The sequence below is a fragment of the Rhinolophus ferrumequinum genome, chromosome 27 (genome assembly GCF_004115265.2).
Source record: "Rhinolophus ferrumequinum isolate MPI-CBG mRhiFer1 chromosome 27, mRhiFer1_v1.p, whole genome shotgun sequence".
Classification (NCBI taxonomy): Eukaryota; Metazoa; Chordata; class Mammalia; order Chiroptera; family Rhinolophidae; genus Rhinolophus; species Rhinolophus ferrumequinum.
In genome coordinates, this window is record NC_046310.1 from 27,400,828 (window position 1) to 27,415,352 (window position 14,525).

A 14,525-nucleotide genomic window follows, 5' to 3' on the forward strand; every position below is an offset into this window, starting at 1 on the left:
CTGGTGAGAAAGGCTGTGCTGTCCACACGTAAGGAAAACCAGGCTCAGATCCAGTGACCTCTCCACCACACCACATGCTCAGTGCTTCTCTGAGCCTGGATTCTGACTCCAGGGACAGTGATCCTGTCAACCCTCGGGGATGCCAGCCCACCACCCATCACAGGTGGAGAGCCACCGAGCTCTTGTATCAGGCTGTGAGCCCAGAATTCTCAAAACCCCATAGTCGATAAGCATTTAATGCTGGGAGGAGATGTATTCCCAAAATACCTCTGGGGTCACGCCATGCCTCCCGAACAGCCCGCTTCTCAATATGGCTGAACTTTTATTCACGTCCAATGAAATTCCTTTGTAGAGAAGTCAAGTGCAGTTACAGGCATCGGTCAGAATTTATTTCATACCACCGCATTTATGGCATTTTCAAGGACAGCGCTCTGCTGGCCGTTATTTACACTTGGAAACAGGAAAGCACACTTGGTAAGGCACCAGGTTACAAGTCTGGGGAGAAGACATTGCCGTGTGGACTTGCATAATCTCTGGGTGGTTTCTCTCAAGTCTGTCAAGCACAGAGAACATCACAAAAGGTTCATTCCATACACGTGGCAAAGAGAGAAAACAGTTTTTGGAGTATATTGTATTTTAAAATTTTGGCCAGCCTACACAGTAGGAGTTAAGCTAAAGTGGCATTTTCTAAAGCAGAACTCACAAAATCTTCTCCTCGATACCAAGCTTCAAGTTTAACAATGTGTGAGCTTTGAAGTGTATCAACTTTAAAATATTTAAGTCAAGCACGTACTTGTAGAAACTTTTCTGCCCAAATCTCTACTTTCACGGGGAAAATGGAGGAAAACCTCGAGTACAATTGTACTTTCAGTATTCTATAAAATGCAGCGACGTATTAAACTGTTGCCCTTAAGTGTCAGCCCTCTGGGTTTTTGGTGCTAGTGGCCCAGGTTCTAGCAATCTGGGTAGAAAACAAACCTCTCAAGTAAAGCTCTCAGGACGGGCCACAGGCTTCCCACCAGTGGCCCTAAGGGCAGAGGGCGCCTGCGGCCCCTCCAGGGGAACCAGCAGCGTCCCCACAAGCATCAGACTTCTTTCAAGTTTTGTTTTCTTTCTTAAAAAGTAATTTGCTGTGTACTCCATGACATTGGCTTAAATATAAAAATACTGTTTAAAACTACTTCCCAGTCAAATCAGTCTTGCTCCACTGGGGTTAGGCGGGGCCCAGGCCAGGAAGCTGCTTCCAACAGAAGGCATGTAGGCTTGGGGCGTACTTCATTATGTCTGTTTGGGGCATTTTCACAAATGAAGTCATTTTATTCACTCAGGTTATAACTAAACACTTCAGGAAATTATGACTGATATCAATTTCAATGTATTGAAAAATAAATAATAAACAGTCTATGTATTTTAGTTTTTAAGCCAAGAAATTAGTTAATTTTATTTACTATCAGAAATCAAAGAAGCCCCGAGCCTGAAATATAACCTAATCTTTCACTTTCTCTATGGAAAAACACAAATTGTTTTTTTTCAAACATAAAGCGACAACACAAGACCCACAGAAAGATAAGTCTTCCATCCACTGGCTCCACAGGTTCCCCCCTGAACCGATTTTGGTAAATGTGCTTCACCCAGGGCAAACTTGACGTCACAGTGCCTCAGGCGACCTTTGGTATCTCTAAGCACCATCGCAAGCAGGGCCACTCTCCTGCTGTGGCAGTGGCACTCTCCAGGCGGCCTTAAGACTCCACCGTGAAGAACGGGGCTTTCTAACTGCCTGAAAGGAAGGACACAGTTGAGCGAGGGAGTGGTGCTTCCCGCACACAACGTGCTCCTGGACGGCCACAGTGGACGCCATGGCCCATGACACGCGGTGCTGTTCTTTGCCGCCAGTCCTCTAATAGACACCTGTGGACTTAACTGGTTGTTTTAACAGATTTTAAAACAGGTTTTAAGAAAGGTTCATGTTTTGTTTTAAGATGGTCTCAAAAATGTGTTCAGATACACTGAAAATCATATCGAGGGTGTAAAAAGAAATCTGTTCAAAAAGTGTTAACAAAAAGAGGAAGCCACGCTTCCCTCACACCTGTTTTGGTGGTCATGCTTTTCCCCATTCACTCTTTAAAAGTCTGAATCAGCAGCAAATGCAGCCATGTGGATATACACGTGTGTGTACAAGAAGTCTGTTTTGGCTGACTTTGAAAAAAGTACATTTTGTGTCCCACAAACGCTTGCTGCGGGCCTGTCAAGTACTCACACCCGGCAGATAGCATAACTTAAGTGTGGGAGCTTAGGCAATTCAGGCGGTGCTCCCTGGGCTATAATTTCCAGGGGTCTGGCGCACAGGGCGCTAACAGCAAACTTCACACTCTGATCTGAACGTGTCACTCCATAAAGAAAATGAAAGTGCCACAGGTGGACCACTCGCATGTCTGCACAGTACCATGTTTACACAGTGTCAACACAACTGCCCCCAGACTGAGAAATTCTAACACACAACTTTTCCTTTTTGGTCTACACAGTGCCATAGGCTTAGAGGGATGTTTTTGTTGGTTTTTAAATCTTATGCAATCGAGTGTCAGTATATGACAAAAGTGACTGGTTTGAGGTTTTGTAGGCAGAGGTCTCTAATTTCTTTCTGAGTTTTGCTCCTTAAAAAGAGAATAAAAAGCATGGAGGTTGTAAGCTGAATGCTGCAATCGGCGGCTGCCTGGCGAGGATGCAGCATATCCTTCCACACATTACAATGCAGCAGAATCGTTCCTGATGCTCAGATGAGAGGCAAATTTTTCAGATTAGATGTAAATCTATCCAAAGGTCTGGAGCTCTAAATTTCCAAAGTTATGATAAATGCTTAACTTACTTCAAAAATATGTTGCAGAAGAGTCTCATCCCTAAGCTCAAACTACAAGAAAATCTAAGGCAAGAAAGAACACGTCCATGGGGAATGGCTCAGTGACACATGTTCTCCGCACAGGCGCCCATGGAGAAAGGGCTCATTTCAGCGCCTGCTTCGTCCAGCATCGACTTCACTCGACAACGGTGCCAGCGTCACACGAAACAGCAGTACTTCCTCCACCAGGACTTGGACAGGGTCTTCATCTTGTCCGGAGTCCTGCTTTTGGACTTCTTTGGCTGCTGCTGACCATCCGAGTACTGGATGGCGGCGACGATGGCCGCGTCGAAGACCTCCTTGAGGTTCTTCTGCGTCAGGGCTGAGCACTCCACGTAGCAGGCGGCTTTGATCTCCTCGGCACACAGCCTCGCTGCTTCCTCGGGCACCGGCTTCTCTCTGCATTTGTCCAGCTCAATGAGGACTTTCACGTCTTCTCGGAGATCCGACTGAGTTCCCACCAGGATGATGGGGGCTTTGGGGCAGTGGCATCGGATCTCTGGCATCCATTTCTCAGTGACGTTCTGGAAGGAGGAAGGGCTGACCACGCTGAAGCACATCAGGAAGATATCCGTGTTGGTGTAGCAGAGGGGCCTCAGCCTGTCAAACTCGTCCTGCAACCAGTCAAAGCACCCAAAGTCACTTTTTAAACCAACCTCATTGCACAAAGAGCACCTTGCCATTTCACTTGAAAGGGTCTGGTAGGTAACAGAAAACCCACTGGCGATGGAAAGAAAAGCCCACATCTTGGAGAGGATTCTGCTGCTCAGCTATCTGGGGCCTCAAACTCGGCCAAATGTGTTCATCGCTCTCATCAGTACTCAGGCCCTACTTGCAACTTAGCATAGAACAAGTACTTACATCAGATGGTGTTAGAAATAACATTTACCTTAGCCTTCAGGCCAGAGGAACCCACACTTACTCTTTCAACTCTGGTGCTTAGCTGGTTTTCTAGAATGTAGACAGCATCCACGCAGACCCCCAAACGCCAACCTGACCCCAGCGACCCCACCCATTAACACAGCTCCCTTCTGGAAGGATGCATCCCTGCCATCCTCACACCATTGGCTCCGTGCATGCCCACGGACACGCAGCACACAAGCAATGCCAGTCAGACACAGGTCAGACCCAGAAATCAAGTGCAGGGCCTTGGTCAGGCCACTCTTCTTGACAACTCAGAGCCCCTGTGCCTCTCAGTGTCATTTATAGTGGTTCATACATTCACACTCACTTGACATACCTCTTTCTCCTTGCTTTATTGTCTTTTCCCTCCCTGCCTCCCCTTTCTCTTACTTCTTTTCCCCCTCTCTCTCTGCCATCACCATAGGCCTCCATGAATGGGGCTTTGGAAAGATAAAGAACCAGAGAAAGGGCTACTCTTAGGGACAGAGAACTGGATGGAACAAGTTAGAGTTACTTATATGAACCAGCTACCAAAGCTCTGCAGTCACCCACTTAACAGAGGGCAGCAGGCACTACTCAGGGCTGGGGGTCGCCTGGGAACAGGGAGCCACAACCTCAGCCTTCATACAAATGGCTCATTCCGACTTAGAATGTCTATCTGTGGGCGCCAACCACCTCAGATAGTGACAGATAATTTACCAGTGGCAAAAAAAGTTAAATGTCATCCGGGTTTGGGGTGCTCCATTGGCATGCTCCGATTACATATAAACTATTATTTATATGCATATTATTCTGCATCCATCGCTTTTTTCTAGAAATAAAAGAAACCTGGATCTGTTTTATTAGAACACACTCTCTTTGTTTCAGGCTCTGTATTTCAGTTGTGCGGCAATAAGCACCTAACAATATAAAATGTTCGGGAATGAATATGGCATTTCAGAATGTCACTGCCCCTCATCAGTCTTCCATAAGCAAAAGTCACAAAAGAAGGATTTAGGTTTCTTATTGCCAACTTTGTGCTGAAAAAAATAAGAGACTCCAGCAGGTGGACTACAGCCAGCTCTGAAGGTCTCTCAATGAAACGTTCCCTCTGTTCTCAGGGGCCTCCAAGGAAGAAGCACAAAACCGAGCTCCCTCAGGCAGCTACCCTTGGCCATGGCCTGGAATCTGGGGTTGCATTACCAATAGAAAGAAAGGCAAGCGCAGGGTCGGGCCTTGTGACAGGGCCCCCAGATCTCTTCAGATTCCGGCTAAAGGGCTCAGGAAGCAAAGCAGATACTAGACCCTCCTGCACACTGCTGACCAGAAACCTTGGATATTTGCTGAAATAAATGCAACATGCATACGTCCTGAGGCCCATGGTCCGCTTGCCCTTGCCAGGTCTGTGGGGACAATGAAGTCCAGCTGAAGTATGGGGCACACAGACAGCCGGACAGTGGTATTGGTCAAGCTGCAACCTGGTTTTTGTTTTTCAGTATAAAGATTTTTCCAGGTGCCTCATAGATCAAAAGGCTGAAGAATTTTCAGCCCCTTTTTGGCAGTGCTGCAATGCAGACTCTGATTTCAGTGGTAGTCCAATCTCTTATGCCTCTTATGCCAAAGGTATTTCTCAAAGTCCTCAGTCTCTGATCAACTTTCACTTGTGTAAGACTGTGAGTCCAGTGTTAAAAACTCCTTTTAACATCTTGTATACTCACCTACCTTCCCTCACAAGAAAAGCCAAGGCACAAAAGCAATTTCTAGTTATTTATCCAGCCAGTAAAGCTGTTCTTGTTCTGAGCATCTACATGAGCCTGACTTGGGCCCCAGGTTAAGGCTACCTGTGCTCGGGTTGGAAATGGAGACAGCAGGCCATCGTGATGACTGCCCAGAAGAAGGAGCCCTGGGGGCTGGGTCAACACTAAGCTAATATGGCCAGAGTCGATCAAGTCCCTTCTAAGGTAGTCCACCAGCTCTGGAGTGGGGAGAGGACCCAAGGATGACCTCCAAGACCAGCCTTGCTAATAGTCAAAACCAAAACTGACTGACACTTGGGGAGTAGGAAAAAACTAACTCTACTTAACTTTAACTTTAATCCAGCTGTGCATTTTTCACTAAGTGGTTTTTGAAGTTGGTTTTCTTCAAATCTTTAGATCTTCAAATCTTCAAATCTTTCTTCAAATCTTTCTTCAAATCTTTAGATGTAATCTCATTCATTACATAATCAGGTACACGTTACTAACCAGCACATCAGGTAAGAAATATAGTAAATCTCAATGAAAACACTGCTGGGAGGTCAGAAGAAACATTTCTTAAAAAACCAAAGCTTACAAACTTAGCACCAAACCCCATTTTCCCCTAAATATAAACTTCTTTCATGAAACTATTTCTAAACGATTCTTGTGTTTCTCTGACTTTTAAACAGATCATAATAAGGAAAAATTGAACTCTTCCTGGATAATTCAGGATCATTTCTACAAAGCTTTTCTGGTAAAAGTCCTATTCCTCCTTCAGAACTGCTGAGATTTTCCTGCAGACCTGCCGTTCTGTTCCTCCAGCTGGGGTTGCCTTCCTAGTTATGTCATGTCTCTGGTGTAGAACTTACACAAGTTCTACTAGCTCGTTTATCTTCCCTACAGACTGTAAGCGTGTTAAGGGGCAGGTATCCATGCCTTAAGCTGGCGTCCCCAGAACCCAGTGCTCCGCTCGTTCATCATGATTAAGCCCGGCTATGTTCCAGACATTGTTCAGGCACTAGGAGTAAACCCCCGCCCAGGAGAAGGACACATCCCAGCAGAACCCTGGGGCAGGCAGGAGCCAGCACTGGGCTGCTTGCTCCCCCATAAAGGACCTGACTCACCTGCCTTCGTTTCTGTACCTCCCTGTCTTCTGTCAGATGCTCAGGTACTAAGCTGCCCCTCTTGCTTCAGCAGGGATGCCAGCACTGACTGACGTGCTACTCAGCCCTCATTTTAGAGATCAGAAAATCTGAGCCACAGTAGGAAAAACATGCTCACTTTATACAAAGCAGTTAAGCTTTAATTATAAATACCAGCATGGCATTCAGAAAGATTAAGTGTTAGGAGATCCTGTATTCTTTGATTTTTCTTTTCTAAAGGCCATCAAATACAGACTGTTTGGGTTTTTTTCTCCTCCTGGAAGGGGAAGCTGTGGTGCTGTAGTGGCAGGGTAAGTATAGGACAGAAGAGGCCGGACAACCACTCATGCCACTGTGGCCACCGCCAAACTGGCACTCAGCTAGGGAGCAAGGCTGCCCAGTCTTGTGTCACCCTGAGGTTTGAAAACTAAAGCTCTGAATTGCCTGTCCCAGAGTAGGTGAGCAATAGGAAGCCCAGGCTTGGATGAGGCACTTGGGGACACTGAAAGCCAACCTCTTTTTAAAGGCAAATGGTCAGGTAACAGCACCTCAGCAAGTGAAGCAAGCACTTCTGCCTGCCTACAAAGTAGCCCCCAGCCCTTTCTCTAACTCTAGCAAGTACTGATATTCTGGTACTTGTAATAAACTACACGTTTATTAACTGTCATTTTGGCAAATTCGAGAGATGGATGGCACCCTCACAGAGCACAGAGAGATTTCACTGACTTGAGCACCGTGCCAAGGGGACACTGGGTGACGAGCCCCTGGAGCTCTTCAAAGGCATACTCAAGGGGCCTCCCATCCCATCCTCCCCATCACTCCCTGGCTGTCTCATCCGAGTACCTGGCCCCAAGACAAGAATAAATGCTCATGATTTGGAAACACTAAGTCCCACTTCATTCTTTCCTCCAGCCCAGCACAGCTCCAGCCACTATATCGTGCTTCAGAGGACAGCAGTGGCCCTAGTGAGGCAAACCACACTAAGGGACAGAATTAACACTGACTCCATCTTTTTCTTGAGTGATTTTCTTAAACATTTGCCTTGTTGCCCTTTAATAAGATGATTACAAGGTATTACCAACTTACTTGAGAAATGATTACAAAGCATCATTGATCATTTTTAATAAAAACCAGAAAGTAAATAAGATCAGAAACTCCTGTGCGATAAGAATTGTTCTTGGCCCTTTTTCTCCCGTCTTGCCCACGCAAAACTGGCCACGCCCTGTTTTATTGGTCCGCAGCTCTCTTCCTCCACCCCAGCCTCTGAGAGGGGCCTGCAGGGCTGGGCTACCCCAGAAGGCTTCAGAATGACCCAGTTGTTGAGGGAGCTTATTAGGAGGCCTTTAACGGGCTGTTTCCTTTCCCAGCACTGAGCAGCGAGGAGATACTAACCTGTCCCGCAGTGTCACAGAGCTGGAGTCTCACTGGCCGCCCATCCACCGACACCACCGCTTAAAAAACAAGACCAAAACGACTGTCAGGAGGTGTCTTTTAACCCCTTTAGAAGAATAATGGTTTTAGCCAGAACTACCATTGTCACTCCAAACCCTTCAGCTCCTATTCTGGGTCCTCTAACAAATGAAAGACTCGTGGAAAACAAGGAGGCCGGGTGGCACTTTTGTGTACCCTCTCCAGGGCTGGCAATTCTCCATTGCCACGGATAAGGCAGCAAACCCCTGACCCCTTTGATGGTACCCCAGAAGGGCAGGTGATTTCCTCTTAGCTGGGAGAATTTATTTTCCGTCACACCAATTTCAAAAACCCTAAAAAACAACACTGGGGGATAATTGGGAACCAACCTTGCAGCTTTAAATAAGTGGAAAACCTCACAAATAATTCTTTTCCCTTGGGAAATGTTTGAGACTTCAGGGTTTATCATAAAATTGTAGCTTGTTTCGAGAACATGTGCAAACACTGGCTGCCTGCATTGTCCTGTTTATAAAAGAGGGCACTGCTTATCTCTCCATGTCAGCTCAAAGAGAGAATTAAAAAAAGGGAAGGAAAGAAAAGCATGGGGATGGGGCATCTGGGGAGGGACCCTCGTCAGGGCAGTTCTACTTAAATTAAGGACTCAGTTTTGTTTCAATGTAACTTTCTAAATTGTTTGTAAAAGTTTATACTAGTCAGTTTAGACAAAGAAAAAAAAATGAAAGAAACACTGCTGTTCAGGTGGGAAATCATTCTCATAGCAGGGTTGTATCTAGGGCACCTCTGAATTCCGAGGAAGCAAGCACTTGCCATCATTACTTTCTAGGAGGTCAAGAAGCAATTTTTTTTAATTTAATTTTTTTTAAGAATGAGAGTGAGTGTTTCAGACTAGCTCTGTGGATTTTAACTTTTTCCTAAACTTCAAAAAGACTTGAAAAATCAAGATAAAGGACTCCTTAGTATCTACCAAACCAAATAACAGCAACCATATACCTATAAGAGCTTTTAGTGGCTTAGAGACAGTGAAAAGATACTAAAACTCAGAAACAGCCAAGGTGGGAGATTGAAGTGGGGGCAGTGGGGCAGCGGCGGGGGAATCAGAAGCAAGAAATCGTGTTTGCTCTCCAGGCTTAATCCAAACCAAAGCCTTCACCCGTTCCACTCGTGCTATTTTCACTAAATCAAGTTTTTCTGCCGTCTCCACGGTTATTTAAAGTGGAGATGCCCCTTGCAAGGAGATCTGCGAGGAGAACCGCCGAAAGGAGAGGACCACACTCAAGGCCACAGGTAATGGCACCTGCGCGTCACCTTCCAAGGAAACTCGGCAGCAGCGCCGGCAATGTCGACCTGACGCAACTTCTCCACGCAGCAAACTGACCGGGCAACCCGAACTCAACCAACTGGATCCCCGCTCGCCTGATCCGAAACTGCGAGCTCGTCCCTCTTTTGCTTGGGCTCTAGCCACTGTAGCTACCCTCCAAAAGTCCGGGACTGTCCTGCACTCCGCACTTGGTCCACTGCCTGGCTGGGCCAGGCCTGGGGTCCCGGAGCCACCTCAAGGCCCTCGAGACCCTCGCGCTGCCCTCTGTCCCCTCCGCACCCTGTCCGCCAGCCGCTGCCCCCAGGGCCCACTCACCCGAGAAGTTGTCGAAGGCGGTGGGGATGTACTCGGTGGGGTAGCCGTTGGTGGTGTAGCTCACCACCAGGCTGGTCTTGCCCACGGCGCCGTCACCAACCAGCACGCACTTGACGCCGCGCCCCCGGCCCCCGGGAGCCCCGGGCCCGCGTCCCCCATGTCCCCCGCGCTCCCGGCGCGGCGGCACTGGCGGCGCCTCGCAGCGGTCGGGGAATGCGGGGTCCCCCTGCTGTGGGGGCATCGGTCCGCGCACTGGACGTGCTGGCGCGGGCGAGCAGGGCCCAGCGCGGCTGCCCCTCGGTCCCGGAGCCTCCAGGAGAGAGGAGCTGTCACCGAGCGCTGCGGGCGCGTCTCCCGCCCTCGAGAGCCGAGGTTCCAGGCCGCACCACTCGCAGACAAAGGCGGCCGCGGAGGGTCGTGCGCTGTGCCCCGGCGGCGCCACCGGCTCCGCTCCGAGCGATCTGAGGACTGCCCGCCGAGCACCGTGGAGCCTGATTGCTCGGTCTCCTCCTGGCTTTCCGGCTACAGGACGCGTGGGGGGCAGGAGGGGAGGGGAAAGAGGCGGGTCCAGCCGGGCGGCTAGGTCCCGGCGCCAAGGCCACAGCGCCCCCACCTGCACGCCAGGCCTCTGCACTGGCTCCTGAGGCGGTGCCACGCGGGCCTGTGGGGATCGCAGACACTGGCTCTGGGGACCCCGAACGTCCGCTCCGGGGAATCCCTAGCCCCCTCCCCCCATACTCCGTTGACGGGGCAGCGCCTGAATGAGCCGCGCTGGCCACCGGCAGCTTCCTCCCCAGCGCCTGAGAGTGACACCACAGCCTGGCTGGCCCGGGTGGTTCCGCCCTGCGCACCCACGCGGCGGGGAAGCCTGAGCTTCCTGCCTTTCCTCTCGCCCCCTCACCCCCCACCTCCCCTTCTCAGTCAGAGGCTGTGCTGCGGAGCCCCTCGTCGGCCACAGCGCTCCACTCGGGGAAAAATGAAGTGTCTTCTGGGGACATGTGGTCTAAAGGTCACTAAATTAACAGGCAGCTTTTCTTTTTAAGTCCAGCTACAGCCCATCGTGTGACTTTTCTTCTAAAATAATTTATTCTCTTTTCACTTGGGCCCAAAAGGATGCCAGATCCATTGTTAACTCTCATTTGACTTTCTCTTTGGCATGCCATAAACCAGCAAATTTCTTTATAGCCCCAATTCTTTCATTTACTTAAATGTAATTTGGTGACAATATTATCTGGAAAAAAATTAAATTTTCTCTGACAACTTCCTCCTGTCTTCTCCTACATTTAGTCAACAGTCCATTCAGAAGACAGGGAGCCCTCTCTGAGCCTAGTCAGGACACAAAGGCTCCTTGGAGTTTTAACCGTGAGGTGTGAGAAGAAGCACATATATTAACATAAATGCTGATACTATAACTAGTAATAAAAATTACAGTAGCTAATAAATATTAAGCTTTTATTATGTGCCAGACACAGTTGTAAGCACTCTGCAGGAACTAATTCCTCTATCTAAACATTACTTATACCCATCCGATGGGTGTAAGATGAGAAAATCTGAGCATAGCTAATAAATAAAATGTTCAGGTTCCACAAACCAGTAAGTGGCAGTGCCAGGATCCAAGCCCAAACAGTCCAGCTCCAGAGCCTAAGTTCTTACTCAATGTGCAGAAAGCAAAGATAAGATCTTGTGATGAACTCAGACTTGAGATTATGGCTGAGGTCGGGATGTACAGGTGGATTTACCAAGAGTTCAGCTGCTGGAATCTGAGGACCCTCACTTGCAAAGAACTCCATCCAAGGCCCTGGGGGCCCTCACTATGGGAACACATAGTTATGTTTTCGTAAATTTTGAAAAATGATATATTTTAATCACCACCACTTAAATCCACTGTTTGTTTCTACTCTGACTTCCCCTCATACTGAGTGGCTTTGAAGTGGTCAAGGCCATTTCAGGGATCAAGCCAAGGAAAGTGAAGTTGACGAGGCATTTCATTTGGGTTCAATGGGTACAGAGCCAGGACTAGGGTGAGGAAAGAAAGGTGCCAAGGGAGCAAAATTAAGGGGGCCAACTTGGCACTTGCCTGACCCTGACAATGAGTGCCCCTTTAAGTTCTGAGCCTCAGGCACCTGGCTTGCTTCTCCTTATCCCTGACCATGGTGGGATCTATTTATGTGGTTTCCGGTCCCAGGTATAGTTATATTATTGCCAGCCATCCAGGTGTAGGAATGGCTACCAGTGACATGCCTGCTATCCTCTGTGCAGTCACATTGGTGTCCACCCTAACTGTCCTATGTTCCCCAGCACAGGAATGGTTCCAGAAGCAAAGTAATAATAGTGCTTTAAATGGACGGAGCCATAAGCTACTCTATGGCAATTCTTTCCATCATAAAACTTTTAGTACTGTTAGAGTGTGTTGGGCTGTTTCAACTACTCCTGGTCAAAATGGAAGTTCTCTTCTGTAAAGAATATACTCTATGCAGCATATACATCATAAATATGCCATACATTTTTGGTGGAAATTGATGTGAATACGTATGTTTGTGAAGACACAAACCTGTAGTAGTATCACACACAGCAAGTTTACCTGTATGTGAAATACATTTCTACTTTTCTCATGGAAAGCATAACACAAAATTGAAGAAGTAGTCAAAAGGTACACAGCTGGGGGGATTTGAGGAAATGTTCAAGGGGCACAAAGTTTCAGTTAGGCAAGATTAAGTTTTAGTGGTCTAATGTACAACAGTGTGACCATAAACAGTTCTGTATTGTATACTTGAAATTAGCTAACAGGGTAAATCTTACGTATTCTCATCACACACACATAAAGGTAATTATGTGAGGTGATAGATGTGTTAATTACCTTGATTGGGGTGAATATTTCACCATGTATCAATCATCAAGTTATACACCTTAAATATATACAACTTTAATTGTCAACTAGTCCTCAGTAAAGTTGGAGGGGAAAGGAGTGCAGCTAAAAAAATGTAGGAAAAATAGGAGGATCAATATGTGCCAGGCAGTTTATTAAAATGTTTACGTGGATTTTTTGAAGTTTATGGTGTTTATATAAATTTTATAGCTTGCTGTGATGTACTCCTCATTTTTAATCCATATTTATTTTTGTACCTAATTTTCTATTCTTAAATTTTTGTTATTTCTCTTAAAGAAGTCTCTAAAATTTGATAAGCTTCAGGCCCTACAAAATCTGGCTCTACCTCTCCATCTGGCCATGTGTCAGTTTTGTATTCTATAGCTCCTGACTCTTGCTTTACCTTCTTTTTTAAATGCTGTGCCTTTTATGTCTAACATTGTCCCATCCCCACTCATTTTAGCCCATATTTCTAGATTCAATTTAATCAACTCCCTGCAGCTTAATCTAAAACACCCAAAACTAATCTTCTCCTATTTATAATCATCTTTTGCATGCAGGAAAGCAGACTCCACACTGCATTGTAGTGTAAGTCATTAACGTACAGAAGTACAGAGATGGCCTAGAATGGCAGAATGCCAACTGCAAAAAGCTCCTCAGGGACTTATTTTGTTCATCCCTGTACCCCACACTGGAAATCATATGGGGCAAATAGTAGGTTTCTGTTTCTATTTTTTATGCATTTATAAAATATTAGAACATATGAGTCAAATTTGACTACTTTTTTGCAGCAATTAATATGAAAGACCATTTCTTTGCGCTCTTTTAAGAATGCATTACCTGATAACCTCTGGTCAAGATGGTGATAGGCAAACACTATGCTGGCCTCCTCCCACGATCACATCCAAATTACAACTAAACCAGAGAACAGTCTGCAGTCTAGCTGAACAGAAGTCCTATAACTAAGGACATATAGAAGCCACGTCAAGACTGGTAGGAGGGGCGAACATGTGGAACAGGCTGGTCCCATACCCACATTTGACTATTAAAAATCAGAAGGGATATCACGGCGGCAGAGATCCCAGCCCCCCACCAGGCTCCCCAGCCCAGGGTTCCAGTGCCAGAGATGGAAGTCCCCATACCTCTGGCTATGAAAGCCAGCAGAGACTGTGGTGGAGTGAGACTGAGGGTGGCTGCAGTCTCAGGCACAGTTTTAAAGGGCCTGCACACAGACTCACTGCTGACAACACTCACCCTAAGCTCCAGCGAAGGGACAGCAGCTCAAAAGGTACCACGGACATATGGAGAAAAACTGAATTGTGTGGCTTCAGGAGAGGGTGGGAGGAGGAGCTGCCATTGTTCCTGTGTTGAGCCCTCCTTTCACACAGTCTGCAGGTGCAGGCAGGCACCAAATCTGAATTTGCATTAACCTGGTGAACACCACTCATCCCACCTTGGTGATTCCCTGAGAACCTGCCTCACCCAACTCTCCACTGCCCAAGTTTCTTTCAGCAGCTGCTCCTCACAAGCAGCTGACTTTGGCTCATGCAGACTTTCCTAAAAACTGTAAAAGGTCCACAGGCCCTAGGCAAGTGGCAGCTGGCCTCAGCATACCCTGTGCCTCTTTCTGAGTGGCCCCAGGCCTGGCACTAATGGCAGCCAGCCTGGATCCTTGGTTGTCTCTCTCATGTACTACCAAGCCCAGCACAGGCAGCTGCCAGCCATGGGTCTCTTTGTAACTCTGACCATGTGGCTTGGGTCCAGCATAGTCAGCGACTGACTTTGGCCTGCACCAGAACCCCTCCCAAGAGGATCCAGAATGAACACACCCAGTGATCAGCTTCAGATCACACCAGAGCGTCACCAAATTAGCTCCACAAGTGGCACACCTGAAGAGTGGACTCAGCAGGCACCAGAGCTCCGCTGGGGTAAATCCTGCTCC

General features: G+C 47.4%; 1 protein-coding gene across 1 annotated transcript; it reads right to left on the bottom strand.

Annotated features, from left to right (window-relative positions):
* Positions 1-1,083: 1,083 nt before the first annotated feature.
* RHOU (ras homolog family member U) lies at positions 1,084-10,249 on the bottom strand. The gene is made up of 3 exons (XM_033099529.1): positions 9,718-10,249; positions 8,046-8,104; positions 1,084-3,507 (listed from the first exon to the last, which is right to left on the bottom strand). The coding sequence occupies exons 1-3, from the start codon at positions 9,956-9,958 to the stop codon at positions 3,052-3,054; spliced, it is 756 nt and encodes a 251-aa protein (XP_032955420.1). The 5' UTR covers positions 9,959-10,249; the 3' UTR covers positions 1,084-3,051.
* Between the last annotated feature and the right edge of the window lie 4,276 nt (positions 10,250-14,525).

Coding starts and splice junctions, on each gene's coding strand:
- RHOU (XM_033099529.1), bottom strand. CDS start 9,958: ATGCCCCCACAGCAGGGGGACCCCGCATTCCCCGACCGCTGCGAGGCG. Junction 8,105..9,717: donor CGCCTTCGACAACTTCTCGG/GTGAGTGGGCCC, acceptor TTGTTTTTTAAG/CGGTGGTGTCGGTGGATGGG. Junction 3,508..8,045: donor TCTGTGACACTGCGGGACAG/GTTAGTATCTCC, acceptor GACTGGTTGCAG/GACGAGTTTGACAGGCTGAG.